A 21,932-nucleotide genomic window follows, 5' to 3' on the forward strand; every position below is an offset into this window, starting at 1 on the left:
ACAACCGGTTTCTTTGTCCGTTAACGAGCAACGGCCAGTCAAGAACGAACGCTCAGTCTCGGCTTCGCGTTCCATGTGTGCGACCTGTATCTTCCGAAGCAGCAGGGTGTGTAGATGAAAAGAATATATTTTTCAGTGACCTGTTTCTTACGCCTCTTTGTCCGTCCGTGTTCAGAAGCATCCAGCGAGCGAAAAGGACTGTGCCCAAGATTTCTCAACGTCGGCGGATGTTCGTTTCGCGCGTTCGTGGTTTTCGCTAACCGTGCTACTGACGTCTGGTGCACCCGCGGGGACGGCATCAGGGACGACGTCGTGAGTGTACCCGGGATTTCTAAACGGCGGCTGATGTTCGCTCCACGCGTTCGTGGTTTTCGCTAAACGTGCTGTTGACAGTATACCTGCGTGTGTCCGTGTGGTGCACCAGCGCGGTTTTATTAATTGAACTACCGTGCGCCTAGGACTTCAACCAGCGGCATTGTGAGTACCTTGAAATATATCTTTTGCGGCAAAGAACTTGCATGGTTCTTCCTATTTGGTCTGATTTTTTTTGTCCACAGCTGTGCAAATTGTTTTACTGGTATGGACCCTGTTAAATAAATACATAGAACCTTCAAGTCTATATGGCCTAACCACTTTAATTTTTACCGAATCGTCCAGCATCTGGTAAACATAACCAGCCACGGTTCACAGGCTTCCTCCTAAGTGCCTTCGGTTGACGTTCTAAAACAGAAAGAAAAAACACGGTAAATTCTGGCCAATCTGGTGATGTTCTGGTAAATTATGGCCTTACTGGAAGGGAAAAGAGTCCCATAATCCAGTAAAATGGACGTTTACTGGAAATAGACTCCCGGTAAAAATTCGGTAACATTCTGGTAAAATATCTGGTGACGTTTTGGTAAAAATCCGGTAACATTCCTGTAAAACAACCGGTGACATTCCAGTAACAAGTCCGACGGCATTCCAGTAAACTACGGCTTTACTGGAAGTGAAAACCGTCCCATAATCCAGTAAAATAAACTTTTGCTGGAAATGACATTCCGGTAAAAAAATATTTTTCAATAGGGTTGGCCCTTCTCAAAACAACCATTCTCAAAAAGATCTTCTCTCTTGGACCTGGCGCATTTGGTCCTTTCCCGTTTCGTCCTTCGCATTTCAACCCTCCTCATTTGAGTCCGTTCTCGTTTCGCCCTTTTCACCTGGCCCTTTTCAAAACAGCCATTCTCAAAAATATCTCGCTTTGACCCGTCGCACTTGACTCGTTCTATACGAAAATCGTTTTTTTTTGGGGGGTTATATTAATAAGTACATTTATATATTTTGTGCGTGCGTGTGTGTGTGTGTCACGCTACAGGCATAGTCTCTCTGCCAAGGATTTTAGCAGTGCGTCGAGATCGTCGTGAAAAGCTACTAGCTGACAATAAAACAGACCAACTATTTATCGCAGCCAATTCATATTCCGAAATGTCACGTCTTTTGGGGTCTCTCGACCTGGGACAATGCCACCACTTCTATATTGCAGTGTTTCTCAAATGGGGGTCGCGAAGGCATCTATAGGGGTCCGCGAAGCCATGTCTTATCAGTCAAGCACGACAATATTAGTTGTCTTTCTTCACGTCGTTAAGAAACGTTCCAATTTTTGGGTGAGTACTCTCGTGCGTGTTTCAATGAGATAAGTCTACTTCACACTAGCAATTAGTTATATTCATTTATTAAATCATTATCATGATAGCCTATACCTTTCTATTCCCCTCACCCCGAGCGGGGTCCTCCATCATCTCCGCCTTTCTACAAGGGGTCCGCGAAACATCAATGGTTGAGAACCACTGCTAATATGTATGCTATTTCTGTTCAAACAAAGTTTCCAAAATAAATGTTCATCGCTTTTTTTTTTCGATTGCTTAGAGGAAGGGAAGGACGCGTCATTGTACGATTCTCATTGCGCACCTCTACACATAACATATACCTAATGGTATGTTGGGGGCCCAAGCAAGGTAAGGCTCATCAACAAAGCCGCGAAGGCATAACAACGTTAGAAGCATGCCGAAGTAATGCCATTCGGTCGTAGGGCGAACGGGCAAAATGAGAATGGGTCCAGTTGCGAAAAACACGATTCGGATCTTATGAGAAGGTTCAAACGAGAAGGACCAAATGAGAATAGGACGAAATGTGCAAGGTTCAAATGCGAATGGGACGTTTTGAGATACACCCATTATTAGAATGCTGAACATTCATGTCTTTTGGTTCATATTACTTATTCTAACTGATAAGCATAGCCCGGTCACAGGTATATTCGTGTGCCCCTGCAGCACAAGGGCTCATGTATTTGAAGCCGATCGATACTAAGGCGGATTAAAATATAAGTTGCATGCTCCGTAGGATGCACAAGTTCTCGTATTGGTTCTATATGACAATGTATCTGAATACCAGATTCATACTGATTCTTTCATTATATTGCAACATAATAATATGAATTACAGAGAAACGGTCCTCCCAAGCAGGTCACGCAGTTACTGCAGCACATCCAATTAATGTGAGCAACGAATATTTTCAAGCGAATTGTGAATAAGGGTGTCTAGAAAGCAGCACGTTAACATCAGGCCTTTGCCTTTCTTAGTTCGAAGTTTCAACAAAAACATGGTACAACATGTTCCAGGTTGCTGTTGAACGTGCCAAACAAACACAAATGCTAACGCTAATATGCTGCTCTACAAAACATATTTCTTTCCGAATTGCTGCCGAAAGTTAGACACTTTGTTTAATGTAATTGACAATGCCTCAGCGAAAGTGTGACCAAGCTGAATGAAACCCTTAATATCTACATGGGAATAGTGCAATACGTTTGAGGAATCGTTATGCGCCTGCTACACCGAGCGTTTTTTTTTTTTTTTCTTACAGATTTGTTTAAAAAAAAAGCCATGAAAGCTACACTTATCCGATTTGTGCGAGTGAGTTATACGCCCAGGGGGCATTTGGGGGTGGTTAATCTTCGCGATAAGTCGGATAATTAATTAAAATTCGTTAATTAACTTTTTAATTACTGAAAATAGTCATATGGTTCCAATTAGAAATTTGCTGAGCGTCGTCCAAAACCCTAAATCAGTAGTTTTTAGAAAGACTTTGAGCGCGTGAAAAAAGCAACAGTGCGCTGAAGCTACTAGTGGAGCAGGTACAAGGCTGGGGCTAAATAAGAGACAGAGAAATCGCACAGGCGCCTTACCGCGACAGCTAGCTTTGTATGTGCTCCACGAGTTGTAACTTAAATGCACTACTACGCTTCTCACGCGCTGAAAGTCTTTCTAAAAATGACTGATTTAGTGGTTTTCGATAACGCTTAGCAAGTTTCTAATTGGAACCATATGTCTATTTTCACTAATTAAAAAGTTATTTAGCAAATTTTAATTAATTAGCCGACTAATCGCAAAGATTAGCCACCCACATAATGTCCCCATTGGCGTATAACTCACTTGCAGAAACCGAATAAGTGTAGCTTTCATGGCTTTCTTTAAACAAATCTGTAAGAATAAAAACAAAAACAAAAACGCCCTGTATATGTACAGTACTCACCAAAGAAACACGCTACTGTATTACCTCTGGAGATTACATCAATCCATAACGTAGCGCACAAAATTGTTGCATTAAGCAACATGTTATAGTTGTCGTTTGGCCACCGACAAGTTAGCACTTTTATGAGGTAATGAACAGTTGGTGTGTTCCTATAAGTTTCGGAAACATTGCACATTGCCAAATGAAAACAGAATTTTAACTTTTTTGACTTGTACCATATTATATAATGTAAACGAAATATGTTTCGAGGGCTCAATATTTCCCGATTGAGGTCAAAGTTGAAGTTTTGGAATAGTTTGCGGGTTCTAATTTTCACGATGCGGTGGGATCTCAATATAGTTTCCAATGTGTTTACATTTTACCAGAATTGTTCGCGGGACCTTTTTTTTTTTTTCAAATTGTAGGCGATTTGCGAAAATTAGGTTCTTTCGAAAAATAAGTCGATTACAGTCTTCGAAGTTTCTAATTTTGAGCCAAATTGGCTTTGCCGGAAATACGTTGAAGAGCACACCATCATTCAAAAGTATGCCAAACTGCTTAGGATGTTGGCAAGGACACGATAACAGATTAGCTACATAATTTATTGCTAACGGCCTATTATGTCATTAATGCTGTCAAAAAGTATTTAGCAGTTATTGCTGCTTCCCAGACAAAAAAAAAATCGCCTATTTATTTCTTCATGAAATGCAATATCCACTAGACAATTCTACCACCTGAAGGAATTAGAACTGTCCATATGATACATTTTTCCAAAGGAAATTCACAGCGCACATTTTTATTACTGAAAGGCACATCTATAGTTACCTCTAAACGAACTTCAACGCTGCTAGCAGCTCAGCAGGGTACTTTAGGTATGTGGCGTACATCAGCTTCATGGCAGAGAGGAAGCTGACCCCTTCGAAGCACCTGGTGCCATCCAGTGGCAGTCGAAGATGCTTCTGCCTGAAAAAAAGTCGATTTTTTTAGTCATAAAGGAACACTGAACCGAACGTTTATGATTTTAACTGTGTTTGAGAGCATTAATACCTAGGACTTCGGGAGTTATATTGTTTTCAAACATGGCACACCTTTTCAGTTCTTATCTGGGGAGGAGATTCTCAGTTTCTTCCGGTTAACATATATATCCATGAGTTTTATCGCTTTATTCCGGTGATATATACAGTATTTTCCTTTAAATCACAAGGAGAAATCGCACTCCGTTGAGGTGAATGAACTTGATAAGCGATAAAAACAAGTCAAATCCCATCCTCAAAAAAAAAGTGAACTTGACATTTAAAACCCAATTACAATTCAAGAGCATGTCGCATATTCACGAGCAAGCTCGTGAATTGCGAGGTTGGTTAGGTCATGATGGGGCGAAAATATTTATTTGAGGGGCTCTGCAGTATTTTTATTGGCAGAGCGAAGCTCTGCCACTACGGCCAGGATTCGGGTCGTCCAATCAAAGAAGATCAACGCGCGTCGTGCGTACAGCCACTTCTGGTTGAGCTGCAAGCGGGAGTTCACTCTGAGCATGCGCAGCATTCAGAGAGCTCCGATGTGGCGTCCAGTGAATACCACCTATTACAATAAAGGTTTCAACTCGACCGTCGTAATTTCGAAGTAAATTCGTTTATCAGAAGCTCAAGTTATTTAGGAAATATCAGTCCTGAAAAAATGGCATTAATTTAGTACGCAAAACGCCCGGAGCATCCGCGGCACGCACACGAGTATTACCCCGACGATGACTGATTACTGGCTCAGCGCGGATAAGTTTACTGGGCGACTCAAAATATCGCACGATAATGCGTTACTATTCCTAAGATGCAAAAGCCTGCACTATTTCTCTGCATCAAGCAGGTGCCACCCTTATTTCACCGCATATTTAGCAAGCTGCCAAGATCGCTCACATGGTCGAGTAGCAGAGGAACGCAGTGCTCCATTATGCTTTCAGACGCATTTAAAAAAAGAAAGTTAAAAACAAGCTCCGTTTCTCAAACGCTCTATTGAGAATATATTACGCTTTCGACCTTATGAAAATACTTCGTTCCTTAAAACATAACTGACCAATGTTCACGCCTTCTAATCCAATCTTCCCTCATCCTCCAATTGCCCCATCCCCCTCCCCGATCAAGCGCTAAACTTTGAACCATGTGAGGTTGAACTTGGCAGCGAAAGAAGTTTAATTCGACGCGCTGAAGCACGCATGTTGACAGCGGCTTGGCATAATAATGCGGGAGTACTGCGAAAACTGTGCCCTCCTAGTGCCCAACTACTAAGTAGGAATAATGAATGCTTGGAGTTGGGCTAGTTGGTTTGACATTGATGGTATGCTGCGCTGCGTAGTTACGCGGAAAAAAACTGGAGAAATGAAGTTAATGCAGAAGGACAGACAAAAACATGCATGAATTGGCGCAGACTAACAACTGTTTAATTTTTTCCTCTTTTTTCTCCCCCGACCCGTATTTCCAAAATTGCGGCTAAGAAAACGAATGGTTGATGTCTTGAATTTGTTAGGTTCTGAACTTGATGGTGTTTGCTGTAGCTGCCTCTTTGATATACGAACTAGATGGTGTGTTTTTTGTAGCGTTTACCTGGGGCCTGATGTTTGCTCCGACAAGTTTGGTATCTTATTGAGTAGATCTATTTCTTCTTGTCGCAAAGCTAGTGATGGCTCACTGACGCACGCTCCGTGTCTACCCGAGGCCATGTGAAAAGCCTCGATTATTTCACGCTTTGTTCTGTCCTTTGATCTGGCCAAGATGGAAGTAGCGTCAAGGAGAGCTTTGCAGTTGCATTTTGAACAATGCGCTGCAAGGTTGCCAGGTGCTTGCAGTTGTCCGCATGCGTGGTTGTGCTCCCTTAGTCTCTCGTTAAGGCATCTTCCAGTCTGCCCGACGTAGGATCTTCCACACGACAGTGGTATTTTGTATACCACACCTTCGACACATTTAACAAATTTGCTCCTGTGTTTCACTTGACACAGTGCCTTGCTGTTAGACTCGTCCACTTCATTGTTGACCTTCCTGCATAATCCTTTGAGCCTGAAAGGGGCAGATAGTGACACTCTGACTTCGTACCTTGCGGCGATGTTTTTTATCCTGTGTGAAAAATTTTATATATATGGCAGTACCACCTGTACATGGCAAAAGGAAATAGAGAACTACAGGGGTTTTTCCAGAAAAATGGAGTCAGCAAGTGCTTTAGATATGTAGACGATTTTTTGGTGTGTTTTCCAATACACAAACTAACAGACAAGGTATGTTCAAAGATCATGGAGAAGTTTCGACAAGCGCACAGAGGACTGGATTTTACTTTTGAGTTACCTGAGAAAAGCAGCCCTCAGTTCTTGGACATCCACATGACTTTTGGTTACAGACACACATGCTGGATGTAAAAAAATAGAGGAAAAAAACGAATTCTGCCGTATGACTCTGGACACACAAAGTTAGTAAAGAGGAGTGTTGCTTCAGGATGCATGTGGCGAGCAATTCAAAAATCGTGTCACCACAAAGTCTCAGAAAGTTTACAGAGGCAGACAAGCAGACTACACGCAAGCGATTGTCTTGAACCCATACTGGTAGCTGTCGCAGAAAAATGTATTTCCACACTCACAGGAAAGTGCAAAACCAAGGAGAAGATCTTGGACAAAAGACCAATAATGGTACTGCCATATATACACAATTTTTCACACAGGATAAAAAACATCGCCGCAAGGTACGAAGTCAGAGTGTCACTATCTGCCCCTTTCAGGCTCAAAGGATTATGCAGGAAGGTCAACAATGAAGTGGACGAGACTAACAGCAAGGCACTGTGTCAAGTGAAACACAGGAGCAAATTTGTTGAATGTGTCGAAGATGTGGTATACAAAATACCACTGTCGTGTGGAAGATCCTACGTCGGGCAGACTGGGAGATGCCTTAACGAGAGACTAAAGGTACGTTTATACTCCAACGTAACGTCGACGGGCGCGGCGTAGCGCAGCGCGCGCAGATACTGATTGGTCGCAGATATCGAGTTCCTGGTTGCCGGCCAATGAAAGGCGCGCGCTCTGCGCTTCGCTGCGTTCACTGCGCTCAACGTCGGAGTATAAACAGCCCTTAATGCCTGGTTCAGACAGTTGCGTTTGACTGCGTTTGACTGCGTTGCGACGACGAGAAACCAGGACATCCCTGCTGCTTAAATCGCGTGCCAAGACGAGTCCTTGAATTGGATTCCACGCTTTTTACGAAGCACAAATGTGCCGGTGACTCACTTTCGGTTCTCGACGCAACGCAGTCAAACACACTCAAACGCAAGTGTCTGAACCGGGCTTAAGAGAGCACAACCATGCATGCGGACAACTGCAAGCACCTGGCAACCTTGCAGCGCATTGTTCAAAATGCAACTGCAAAGCTGTCCTTGACACTACTTCCATCTTGGCCAGATCAAAGGACAGAACAAAGCGTGAAATAATCGAGGCCTTTCACATGGCCTCGGGTAGACACGGAGCGTGCGTCAGTGAGCCATCACTAGCTTTGCGACAAGAAGAAATAGATCTACTCAATAAGATACCAAACTTGTCGGAGCAAACATCAGGCCCCAGGTAAACGCTACAAAAACACACCATCCAGTTCGTATATCAAAGAGGTAGCTACAGCAAACACCATCAACTTCAGAAGCCAACAAATTCAAGACATCAACCATTCGTTTTCTTAGCCGCAATTTTGGAAATACGGGTCGGGGGAGAAAAAAGAGAAAGAAATTAAACAGTTGTTAGTCTGCGCCAATTTATGCATGTTTTTGTCTGTCCTTCTGCATTAACTTCATTTCTCCAGTTTTTTTCCGCGTAACTACGCAGCGCAGCATACCATCAATACTAAGTAGGGTCGGGCAGTATGCCGCCCCGAATCAGGAACTATAAAAGGCCTAGCTTTATGCAGCTGGGAAGACGAGACGCTACACGCTGGGCATCCCGAACTTGGAATATACGACACCCTTAGAGATAGTAAAATAACACTGCGTTAGGAACAACTTAACGTATACGTACCTTGGAAAACAAAGCCGTCTACGCACCGCTGAACGCCTCTGACGACGCGATAACGACGTCGAACTCGCCTTCCGGACGGGCAGCAGCACTCCGCAGCTCACGGGCCCACGCCGGCCGGCAGCGGCTTGCGCATGCGCGGGTGAGACATGTCTTCCTGCGCGCGGCGTAACACGGCTCACGGGCACTGTACTTCCGCGGTCTGATAGAGTTCCATAAAAATTGCTGGATATCCGGCACTTTTGGGCGCGTTCAATTCGCTTATACCAGTTGAACCGACTATAAACTGTAGTCTTGTAAGGCTTTTTTTATTTATACGGATAAGCTCATACTTATTGCCTAAATAGCACATTTCAATGCATATGGTACAATTCCCGTTTTTGAAAGCAAACAGCACATTGTATGCATTTCCAGAAAACGGGACATGTTCTATTCGATTTTTCCACGTAGATTGATGGAATTTTCTAACAGTGCAGTGTTCAGCGCATCGGGAAGATCCGGCGGGCTAGCGGTATCCAAGTTGTCCAAGTATTGTCACCAAGCACACCAGCGCGAAGCGCATATACAGGGTGCCACAAACTAAAAATTTAGTGGGTCCGGACATTTCGTCGAACGCCGTTTCATCGAACGCCTTTTCGTCGAACGCTGTTACAGCCTGCAATATTTTTGCAATTTATTCTGATTTTTACACACAACGTCCTCTAATTCTCCCTTTTTTTAAATCACAGTATGCAGTGACGAGATAAGTTCCATTGTGAACATGTCCTGCTTCGAGAAGAAAGCCTCCATGAAACAATGACCCCTCTCCATGTCACATGAAACAATTAAAAATGAGACAAAAAAAAAAAAAGTAGTGTTTTATTGTTTGACAGCATGTACCTGTAACCTTGGGTTATGTGAGGATCCGAAAATGGTAAACGAAATTAACAAGCATTTTATAAATATCGGCGGAAGTATGGTATCGCAAGGCAATACAAACGCCGACGTGATGACAATGACGAAGATAACAAATTCAATAATGTACTTTCCGACAATAATGTATGAAATAGAAGCGCTCATTGATAAAATAAAGAAAGACGTAGCAGCGGGTGACGACGGGTTGAAGGCTCAACCACTCAAGTATGTAGCTTGAATTATTAGCCCTATACTATCATACCTCGTGAATAGCATGTTAGAAAGTGGTATTTTCCCGACTGATTTGAAGCTGGCTAAAGTTACTCCTATTTACAAGGACGGTAGTAAAAAAAGTATCGAAAATTACGGGCCCATTTCTGTACCAACGATATTCTCTAAAATATTTGAAGGCGTAATAAAAAACCGCCTAGAAAGTTTTTTCACAAAGCATAGTGTAATCTCCACCGCCCCAATACGGGTTCCAAAAGGAAAAATCTACAGAGCAAGCTCTTCTCGACATTAAGGAGAAATTGGTTGCAAATATTGAAGACAAGTTACTTACAGTCGGACTGTTTTTGGATTTGAGGAAAGCGTTCGACACCGTTCAGCATCCTATTTTACTCAACAAACTAGAATATTACGGCATCCGTGGGGTCGCGCTCGCATTACTAAAAAGCTATTTAACAAATCGGCAACAATACGTAAAAATTGACAATCTAGAATCATATAAGGAAAAAACACGTCATGGTGTCCCACAGGGTTCCATATTAGGCCCTTTACTTTTCCTAGTCTATATAAACGATATCGTAAGCATTGCTGGTTCCCCGGAGTTAATGATGTATGCAGACGGCACTAATATTTGTTTTAGTGAAGCAACTCGAGAATGCCTGGAGGAGAGGGCAAACGCCTATCTTGTAAAGCTTTCAAAATGGCTGAGTTCCAATGGGCTACAATTAAACACAAGCAAAACAATATATGTGATCTTTAATTAATTTTTTGACACGCGTGTCCCAACCAGACTGTTTAAAAAAAAAAACTTTTTTTTCTTTTCAGGGGCCCTTTAAGATTACGTTTGAAGGGGATTTAATAGATCAAGTAACTGAGCAAAAATTTCTGGGTGTGTGGTTTAGCCAAGAGCTAAAATGGAATACACATGTAAATAAACTAAAGTCAGAATTATCACGAGTCCTTGGCTGTATTTATAGAGTGGCAAGCCTTGTGCCGAGGTGGTTAGTAGAAACATTGTATTACTCTTTATATTTTTCCAAAATGTGTTACGGGATTCTTATATGGGGCACAACTACAGCATCTGATTACTATAAATTACTAATCCTACAAAAAAAGTTCTACGTATATACGAAAACTATGGGGGAGAATAAGAGAACTTCGGACGGAACCATTTTTTAATAAATACAAAATCTTAAAGGCAAATCAAGTATATTACTTCAAATTATTTCAATTAATTTATCTAAAAAGATTATACGCCACCCCAGTCGCAACAGAAGAACTGTACCCGTTCCGTCATGTTAAATGGCGGGAACCCTATACAAGAACAAATTACGGAAGGCAGAGTATACACTATCAAACAATTAGTCTATTTAAATAACATGCTTAGTAAAACATATAAAATAGCGCAACAAAAAGACAAGGACAAGAAGTATACAGGACAGGCGCTTGTCCTGTATGCTTCTTGTCCTTGTCTTTTTGTTGCGCTATTTTATATGTTTTACTAAGATGAACCAACTAGCCCAACAACGTACCCTACTAAAATAACATGCCCTCTATGAACTATGCAAAGTCGTTCCCTTTATTTAAAAAAAGAATGTAAAGCACTGTAAAGCACTGCTGGTAGGCAGCGATATAAAATGTATATAAAATTTATAAAATTTATCTCAGCTTCCTATTCACAATAAAGTGTTGTATTATACTTTATACCAGTGGTCTCAAACTCATTTGAGTGTGCGGGCCAGATAGCTCACATTGGAAAGGTCGAGGGCCAAAGTAAGAGGGGGGAAGGGGTCTAAAGATTCTAAAGAGAAGCGCTATGCTTTTTTGTGAACTCACAGTGCCATCTTTAGATTTTATTTGTCTTAAACATGTTAAATTGACCTGGGACTGGGGTACAGAAGTAACATTAAAACGTAGAAGGGACAGAAAATAGACAGGACGAACTCTTCTCTACCCCAGTCTGAAGGTTAATTCAACATCGTTAATATTCACCAGCTCGTCTGCACACTTACGATTTTTTTTATTTGTCTATAGGACCACTTTGGGTCCTGACCTGATATGAAGAAAATTTAAAATGACACCACGCCGCCAACGCGCTGTCATATTTAATAGAACAAGAGAGCAAATATACTGTCTCTCCCGTTGCTCAATTCCCTCAGGAATTAACCAAGCTAAATATCTGTATAACAAAAAAAAAAAAAAAGAAAATCGGTTAATTTGACTTTTTTTTTTTTTGCTTTCATGAAGGTTTTTTTGACAACACTGAACAAATACTTGTCTCTTAATGGTGATAATTTTTAAGGCGAGAATAGCAAGCTGGTAGTTGGCAATTGCTCCAGCTTATCGAGAGTTCGCATAATTGCACATTACAAAAAACTGGGAAGCGAAAGATAGAGCGAAACAAACAATGTGAATATGTTAAAACAGCACACTACTTTTCGAGCGAAAACGAATCGGCGAGAAGAGATCACTATGACGTATGTTACTTCAGCGCATGAGACATTAACCGGGACTCGAAGCCGGTTGCCTGCGGGCCGCGTCTGAGTCGTGGGCCGCATGCGGCCCGCGGGCCGCGTGTTTGAGACCCCTGCTTTATACCTTCAAAATTCATCCTTGTTTTATTTTATGTGCATGACTCGCCTTGTTGGGTGTACACTGTTCAGTTTCTTTAAAGTGAGCGATAATGATGTTTGTTATTTGTCTGTTCCTTAGATGACTTGTTTTTTCTTTCATGTGGATTATAGTCTGTATTATTGTTTTTTGCATTCAGTACGCATTTTTATCCTTATATGCATGGCTTTTATTGTTACATTTGTGTTATGTATGTGTGCTTCAGTTCTGTAAACGTTTTTTTTTTTATCCTGCTGTATTATTTTGTTAGATGAAATGCATTTTCATGTTATTTTTTTTTTATGTGTGGACTGTAAGGGACCAGTGCCACGTCAGGCTTTTTTAGCCTTTTGCACTGGCCCTTCTTTCGGGCTCTGCCCGAAGGAAAACAAATAAAGAAAGAAAGAAAAAAAGAAAGAGTACACCCAGGGCTTTACTACTGTCTGGTGCGGGTTGGCCTTCCTAAGAAAGCGTCCTGAAGATGATTCATAGGCAAAAGGGTCGGTAATAAAGTTGACAGTGAAGGGGAGGTGGTTCCAGTCCAGGTGTAGCCCGAAACCATGTTGGCTGACACTTTGTGCAGCTTTTGACTCAGTAGAGTTTGAAAACTAAAAAAAAAAAAAGCAGAAACGTTCAATCTGAGCATAAAGCTGATAATCAGAGTATCATTATATTTTATTTCGTGTGCTCTCCTGGCAGAGTATTGTTTTATTATAAGCGTGCTGCCCTGGCAGTTAAATGCTTTTCGTGAATAAACCTTCAACTAAGCGTAAGTGTGCAAATGAGCTGGTGTGAATGGCACATTACCGAAACCCTCGGACAGCCGGTAAAAAAAACGACGCAGACATTCAAAAGTGTTTTAAGTGTCGGTCCTTTACCTCCAGTGTCATGTTTTCTGACAGGTGCATGGGTAAAACTTTTCAGTAAGTCGCATACCCATTTGTTTTTCTACCAATGGTTTTTATTTCTAGTAATTTGGCTCCACCCTAAAGACAGTTTCACAAGTGACTACCTTAGTCTTAACAAATGTAAGGTAAAACATCTATAAAGCACTGTTATGCCCCAAAACTCGATACAGAGAAATTCGATGAAACGGCCCTTAGCGATTCGATGAAACGGCGTTCGATGAAATGGCGTTCGATGAAATGTCCATTCATTCGATGAAACGGCGTTCGATGAAACGGCGTTTGATGAAATGTCCGCTACTCAAATTTTAGTCTTTTTTACCGCTAAAATAAACTAGGCATCGCCGAACGCTCATTCTCCGCCCAAAGGTAGCGTTAGAGGTCACAACCAGATGCCACAGTTTCAGCCCGACCCGATACCTTCTTCAAAAGTTATAAGTGATTTCCTGAAAATTTCATTGGGAAAATGGCGGCCGACGGAGTTTTCGAATACATGCAAGCTCTATGAAACCAGAAATCGAAAACGGCCAGAAATGGGCCCCATTTTCCAATTGAAAGTTTCAGAAAATGACATAACTAAGTTATCGGATCGGGCTGAAACTTTTGCATCTGGTTGTGACCTCTAGCGCTACCTTTGGGCGGAGAATGAGCGTTCGGCGATGCCTAGTTTATTTTTTTGCGGTGAAAAAAAACCCTGTAAATTCATTTTTGTGACACCCTGTAGATGCCGAGCAAACGTGCAATGGGTCGGCAGCTTGATACAATATGAAGATTCAAAGCCGAGGTCTGTGGATATCCATCCAGGGCAACGATAAGCGCGTCAGTATCTGTGCGCCCGCAACGCGAACGTCGCTGTTGGGTGAACGCCGGCCGACAGTTCGACGAGAGTGGAGAAGAACCGAGCTATCGGAGCGCTGATGCCGATCGACTGCAACAAAAAAGTGAGCCGCGGAGAACGCCCGCTCGCAGCGCCTGTCCCTTACACGTGACCTGCGAGAGATGACCGCGAGGAAGAGTGCGGGAGTTCCCCGCCGAACCCCCCCCCCCCCCCCCCCCCCCCTCCTCCTCCTCCTCCTTGAGTTACGCTGGCTGGGAGCAGACCCTACTGGAACGAACGGGAACGGACCGGACGCACCCATCACCGTGCGGTTCCAGTGCGTTGCGTCTCGCTGGAACCGACTGGTTACACGCAGAACCAGGGCCGGCCCTAGGGGTGGACCGCCCAGGACGCCATCAAAAGGGGGTCGCCGCCGCTCCCCCTTTAATTTTTTTCAGGGGGTATTTTTTGCCGTTTGACACCACGCTATATACGCTCGATCGCAATTCATTTCTTAAATGCAGTTCTTGTCCGACAAAATGCTCGTGTTGGTCCACTACCCACATGTTTACTAACAACGTGATGTCGTACCTAGCAGATAGGGGCGTATAAAAAAAAACGAAAAAAAGCGGGGTGAGGGGGGGGGGGGGGGGGAAGCGCATTACCGCCGGAGTTCGCCCAGGGCGCTTGATGGTGTAGGGCCGGCCCTTCCCAGAAACGCGCGGTAGCAGATCGAATCCGCGTGGATCTGAACGGTCCACATGTTTGGAACCGCGCGGCTCCGCACAGATCTGAACTGGAACCGCTCCAATCTGACATTTTCGTACGGGAATCGACAGGTGCTCCGCGCCAGCTGCACTCCAAAGAAAAGCTGGTAGGCAGCACATATACCTACGTATATTTGGCACGGTGTGTTTAAATGTGTATTCTATACCTGTTTTCATGAACATGATCATCATCGTTTATGCCACACCGTGCGAAGCGCACGTTTGGTGAAACTTCATGTATGTGGGGAAACTTTCAACTATGAAGTTTAGGATGGAGCCTTATATATATATAGAGAGAGAAAATTTGGCCATTCACGGGGAGGTGTAGGAGGTAAATGAGGAGGCGCCATTGGCCGAAAGGGGGCTGGGCGTGTTCCAGGGCGTCTTCATGAATTTGAATGTGGCCAACCAGAAGCCGCGAATAATAAATACAAAAAAAAAAGTGAGTGGGAGTAACTTTCGGTGACTGAAAGTATGGTGCGCGTAATGTTTCGATCACGGTCATGCATGCTCGATTTGTGAGATGTGCTTTGCGGTCTATTTTCAGTATAAACTGGAAGGGTCAGCCTCGACCTTGCTGTATTCCACCGACTTGAGCGGGGGCATCGAAACGGCCATCGAGAAGTCCACAGCCGTGGATCCAAACGGAACCTACGCATATTTTCTGACGGGCAAGAAGGTCCGTGCACTCCATTCAAATCTATCATTATCTGTATTTTCTTTGAGAATTTAGCTTTTTATTTGACAGAGAGCATGTTCCCCAAAACAATATTTAAAAAAGCTTTTTTTTTTTTTTTTTTTTCACCACCAAAAATGGACGACGCATTGCCCAACGCTGAGCCTCTTTCGAAATGTAGCGCTCACGGTCCCAACCAGTTGCCATGGTTTCAGAACTAACCGTTATCTTATTCAAAAGCTATAAGCGTTTTTCTTTTTTGAAACCTTTTATGAAAAAGTGGGACCCGTTTTTGGTTTGCTGCCATTCAGCACCATGTATTCGAGGGCTCCGTCGGCTGTCATTTTGCCACTGAAAAATAAAACAAAAATCACTTAAAACTAATAATAATATAACAGTTAGTCCTGAAACTTTGGCATCCGGTTCGGGCCGCTAGCGTTCCTTTTGGGTGAAGAATTAACGTTCAACAATGCGTATGTTATTTTTGCGTAGAAAAAAGAACGCTAAAAAATGTTTTTTTCCGAGTTCACATATATATATATATCGGGTGTTTCAGAAAACGCAGTCCAAATCGCTCCTGCAAAAACTACTTATCACAACAAAAAAGGCTTGTGGCGTTTTGGTCCTGGGCCAGGGGTCCATTTAAGAAAATTATTAAAGTCCCGGATAATTAACTTGCTAATTGTTTTTGCGTAATTAACTTTTTTAATATTGTGTTTAAGGGCATGGTTAAAATTAGAAAATTGCTCAGCATCATCGAAAACCACTAAATCAACAAATTGCAGAACGATAGAAGGCACGCGAAGCTTTTTACGGCTTTCTGAAAAACCGCACAAATTCCACGCGTGTTTTAGTTTCGGTTTGTTATCGGAGCCCATCTCCGCCCCGACGGCACCGCGCCCCGCGAAGAGATAGTACAACCAACCTTTGCTGCGCTGTCATTGCGCGACGCAGCAGAGTCTGGTTGCACTATCTCTCCACGCGGTGCGGTGCTGCCGTGGCCGAGATGCGCTCCGATAACAAACCGAAACTTAAAAACCCGTCGAATTTGTGCGGTTTTTCAGAAGGTCGTAAAATTCTTCGCGTGCCTTCTATCGTTCTGCAATTTGTTGGTCTAGTGGTTTTCGATGATGCTGAGCAATTTTCTAATTAAACCATGCCCTTAAACACAATATTAAAAAGTTAATTAGGCAAAAATAATTAACAAGTTAATTATCCCGGACTTTCATAATTTTCTTAGATGGGCCCCTGGCCTAGGACCACAACGCCACAAGCCTTTTTTCGTTGCGATGAGTAGTTTTCGCAGGAGCGATTTGGCCTTTGTTCTCTGAAACACCCTGTATATATATGGATGTTTTCATCTCAAATCGGGCAGGCTAAAAGGGTCTAATTTTTAATTTTCACGAAAAAAATATATGTTTTGGGAGAATTTCTCAAATGAAGGAGGGCGAGAACCGCATCTTTCCCAGATGTTTTGTTCTCGAGTTACGAGCCGTAGAAGCTGCAGTGGCAGAAACTCGTGTTTTTGCCTGCCGTCGCAGGTCGCGTGTTTGACACCCTTTGACACCCTCTGCTGGCGCCCAGTGCTTTTTCTACACCCTTCTAACTTTTTTCCCTCATTTAATAGGTATTATAAAGCACCCTGGTCGCATTCAAATATTTTTAGGAATTTGATTGTTTTCTAAAAAAACATGTCAAACTCGTCACTCCGGTCGCTTTTTGGTCAAATTTGACAGGTCATTACCTTGTCTGTACCTAAGGCAAATTTTCTTTCTTTGGCTCTACAGAAAGCCCAAAGCAAGTCCATTATAGATATTATAATATCATTATGATATGTCGACTAGCCGCTCCGTTACCTTCACGTAAACGTTGTAAGAAATAACAAATGTTGAGTTTGATGTCGATTTCCTCAAAAACCCCATTTTTGGAAATTTTTATTTTTAAAATTATTTTAGACATATTAGTCGACTACAAGAAAAAAACGTCTAGAAATGTAATATTTTGGTTGTGTGTCCTCTGTTTGTGCCGCAATCGTGTGAAATGTGTGAACATTTGATATTTTTCACAACGTTTACGTGAAGGTAGCGGAGTGGCTACTCGACAGATCATAATGATATTACTATATCTATACTAGGCATGCTTAGGGCTTTCTATAGAGCTAAAGAAATAAAATGTACCTTAAGTACAGACAAAGTAATGATGTGTCAAATTTGACCAAAAATCGACCTGAGTAACGAGTTTGACATTTTTTTAGAAAAAAATCAAATTATTAGAAATATTTGAATACGTCAAGGTATCTTTATAGTATTTATTAAATGAGGGGGAAAAGTTAAAAAGGTGTAGGAAAAACACTAGCTCCAGAAGAGGGTGTCAAACACGCGACCTGCGACGGCAGGCAAAAACACTAGTTTCTGCCACTGCGGCTTCTACGCTTCGTAACTGAAGAACAAAAAATCTGAGGAACATGCGGTTTGCGCCCTCCTTTATTTGAGAGTCCCCAAAACACATATTTTTTTCGTGAAAATTAAAAATGAGATCCTTTTAGTCTGCCCGATTGGAGATGAAACCTCCCATATCGGGTAGGCTGAAAAAGTCCAGTTTTTAATTTTTACGAAAAAAATATATGTTTTGGGGGTATTTCTCAAATGAAGGAGGGCGCAAACCGCCTGTTGTCCAGATTTTTTGTTCTCGAGTTACGAGCCGTAGAAGCCGAAGTGGCAGAAACTAGTGTTTTTGCCTGCCGTCGCAGGTCGCGTGTTTGACACCCTCTGGTGGCGCTAGTGTTTTTTCTACACACTTTTCACTTTTCTCCCTCGTTTAATAGGTACTATAAAAATACCTTCACATATTCAAATATCTCTAGTAGTTTGATTGTTTTCTAAACAAAATGTCAAACTCGTAACTCAGGTCGATGTTTGGTCAACTTTGACAGGTCATTACTTTGTCTGTACTTAACGTACATTTAATTCCTTTGACTCTATAGAAAGCCCTAAGCATGCCTAGTGTAGATATAGTAATATCATTATGATCTGCTGAGTAGCCGCTCCGCTACCTTCACTTAAGCGTTGTGAAAAATAACAAATGTTCACACATTTCACGTGGTTGCGGCTCAAATAGAGGACATACAACCAAAATATTACATTTCTAGACTGTTGTTTCTTGTAGTCGACTAATGTGTCTAAAAGAATTTAAAAAATAAAAATTTACAAAAATGGGTTTTTTGAGAGAATCGATCTCAAACTTTCAACATTTGTTATTTCTTACAACGTTTACGTGAAGGTAGCGGAGCGGCTAGTCTACAGATCATAATGATAATATTATATCTATAATGGACTCTCTTTGGGCTTTCTGTAGAGCCAAAGCAAAAACATTTACCTTAAGTACAGACAAAGTAATGACCTGTCAAAGTTAACCAAAAAGCGACCGGAGTGACGAGTTTGACATGTTTTTTAGAAAACAATCAAATTCCTAAAAATATTTGAATGCGTCAAGGTATCTTTATAATACCTATTAAATGATGGGAAAAGGTTGAAAGGGTGTAGAAAAAACACTAGCGCCAGCAGAGGTTGTCAAACACGCGACCTGCGACGGCAGGCAAAAACACTATTTTCTGCCACTACGGCTTCTACGGCTCGTAACTCAAGAACAAAAAATCTGGGGAACATGCGGTTTGCGCCCTTCTTCATTTGAGAAATTCCCCCAAAACATATATTTTTTTCGTGAAAATTAAAAATTACACCCTTTTAGATGCCCGATTTGAGATAAAAACACCCATATATAACAGGCATGGTGGCGGGAGGCCGAAGGCGTGGTTATATAACTGAGAAGCAAAAACCCTTAGTGAACACAGCAACAACGGACGATTTACTCTTCGACGTTTCGGCCGGAGTCCGGCTTTCGTCAGGAAGAGGAGTCCGGCCTTCGTCAGGAAAAAATTGCTCGAAATTGCCACAAATATTGTTCCTTGTCGCAGTCACTTATAGCCACAAGAAAAGAAACATACACTGATACGGACTCTGCATGTTGTATCACGAAGATACATGTAGCCGAAAATCCGTACATCTTACAACTGGCAATTTACGGGAAAGTTTGGTGGCCTGTCTTCAATATATGCGCTCTGAATCTGCGGCCAAAATGGTGTTGGAAGGATTTGTTTCGCGAAGTTCATCATCACAAACGATTTTTAAACCGAGTGGCGCTCTTTTTTCAGGTGGTCCGTTTTCCGGTGGGCTCGTGTTCTATCTACGAGAGGTGCTCGGTCTGCATGAACAGCACTCGAGACCCGCTTGTGTGCGGCTGGTGTGGCTCTCAGTGCGCCCACTTTGGCGAATGCACTCCCAGTACAGCTTTCGACTTGCAACGCTGTCCCATCCTCCTGAAAAAGGCGAGTTGCATATGCTACAGTGCTGGCAGAGCGATCCGGCTTGAGCAAATTATGTCCGTATTCGTATAAATAATCCTTCGCGATTTTTACAGCGGAGTTATTAAGGGCCTGTTTTCCCAGCTTCGTGTCCGTCACCAAATAAATGTCGACACAAAACTCTGGACAGCTACCGCCATCTATAGGCGACGGCGGCAACCAGACAACCGGTTTGCCGGTTATCTGGTTAACGCCATCGCTCATAGATGGCAACCTTTTCAGTCTTTCCACTCTAGTTTTCACCACAGTATATACGCTGAATTTCTCTCGATGGTCGTCCTAAAAGTCGCTTTCGAGGAAGACGTCCTCTAGGCGTCGCCCTTGAGGGCGTCCTAGAAGTCATCCTTGAGGTCGTCCTAGACGTCGTCCTTGAGGTCGTCTGAGGTCGTCCGAGAGGTTGTCCTTAAGGTCGTCTTAGAAGTCATCCTTGAGGTCATCCTAGACGCCGTCCTCGAGGTCGTCCTAGAAGTTGTCATTTAGGTCGTCCTAGACGTTGTTCTCGACGTTGTCCTAGAAGTTGTCCTTGAGGTCGTCCATATACGTAGTCCTTGAGGTCAACTTAGACATAGTCTCTAAGGTCGTCCTAGGCGTCGCCCTTGAGGTCGTCCTCTAGACATCGTCCTCAAGGTCATCCCAGAAGTTGTCGTTGATGTTGTTTTAGACTTTGTCCTTGAGGTCGCCCTAGACGTTGTCCTCTAGGCGTCGTCCTTGAGGTCGTCCAAGAAGTCGTCCTTGATGTTGTCCCACCATAGTACAGCTTCGCTGGTCTTCCTTCTTCCTCAGAGCGGAAAGGCTGAAAGTTTTTTGTTTTAATTGTTTTCTTTGAAATGTTTTTGGGGAATTGTGAACGATGACGGTTGTAAAAAAAAGGAAAATTGCTTGGTAGCATTCAACGAGCTTGGTATACAAAGGGCTACTCCAGAAGGTGATAGAAATTCTTGATGCCTCAGTGAATCGATAGTCCAGATGAAGGTTCTCAAAACGCCGTATTCGTCTCCGCAGGTGTCGCCGACCAAAGGCCCCAGCTCCGGAGGCACGCTCCTTACCCTGGAGGGCGACAACTTCGGCTCCCCTGCGCACAAACCTGACAGCTCCATCCAGATCACCGTGGGCAAAAAGCCCTGTGCACTGGTCCTCTGGAATTACACCTTGTCAGTAGCGCCTTTCATCTGAGTCTTAGTGTGCGCAATGGTCCACGAAACTGGCTTTATCGGGCAGCAAACAGCACCCTGGAGAAATTATCATCCGAGCAAACTGAAGAAGTGCATGCTATCATTTCCTGTGGGCATTCCAAAGATCATCGAAATTGGAAGGCGTTGGCAAATCAAGCAAGTAGGAGTCAAAAGCCTATACATTATAAATGAGCTTGTCTAGTGCACTTGACGAACCAGCAACATCTCTATATCTGGAAAGGGTATGTCAGCATAGCAACTGATGGCAAATCTCGCTTTTTATGAGCATAACGTCTGGCATGACTTACTGTAAGCCCTTAAAGATTGCGCAGGGAATTTTATAAGTAACGTTTATGATAACAGTTCTTGCCATTTCATTAAAACAAAGTTTATTTTCAAAGGCTCCCATCTACTAGAGCTTTCTTGAGTGCATTTCATATGGTATATTCCTACATATAATGATAACCAGAGACCAAGAACTGTTTCGGTCAAAACTTGTGATGCTGGCCTCAAGTTGTAGCAATGTTAAATAGTTGTTCCTTCTGAAACATCTTCGAACACAACATTAACGGGCCAGAGAAGTACGAGTAATGGTCGTAGTCGGTTGTGATAGGAACAACTTAAAAATAAACCTTCTAGTAGCCTTAAATTGGCATTCGACCTTTCGCTAAGCGATGTGTTTCAGGACCCAGAGAACATTAAGTCTCTCGGCTTAATGTGCTCTGACCTCGTACAACTTCAGTCGCTTAGAACCGCCATAAAGAGGTTCAATCGTAGTGTATGTGCTATAATTTCTGAATTTGTTTTGCTGTATGTGTAGGTTGTGACGTGTTTTAAAGCGGTAGCCTTAAAGCCCAACCACGCCCAAGGTCAC

At 42.8% G+C, this 21,932-nt stretch overlaps 1 protein-coding gene across 2 annotated transcripts in view; it reads left to right on the forward strand.

Annotated features, from left to right (window-relative positions):
• The window catches only part of LOC115324778 (hepatocyte growth factor receptor-like), a 90,945-nt gene that overhangs the window by 42,077 nt on the left and 26,936 nt on the right, over positions 1-21,932 (forward strand). For both annotated transcript variants that reach the window (XM_042291676.1, XM_042291675.1), the window contains 3 exons: positions 15,338-15,469; positions 19,677-19,850; positions 20,889-21,037. In XM_042291676.1, coding sequence (XP_042147610.1) covers positions 19,731-19,850; positions 20,889-21,037 — 269 coding nt within the window. In that variant the 5' untranslated portion in view covers positions 15,338-15,469; positions 19,677-19,730. The remainder of the gene's footprint in view (positions 1-15,337; positions 15,470-19,676; positions 19,851-20,888; positions 21,038-21,932) is intronic.

The sequence above is a fragment of the Ixodes scapularis genome, unplaced genomic scaffold (genome assembly GCF_016920785.2).
Source record: "Ixodes scapularis isolate PalLabHiFi unplaced genomic scaffold, ASM1692078v2 PGA_scaffold2__306_contigs__length_199485367, whole genome shotgun sequence".
In the NCBI taxonomy this organism is placed as follows: Eukaryota; Metazoa; Arthropoda; class Arachnida; order Ixodida; family Ixodidae; genus Ixodes; species Ixodes scapularis.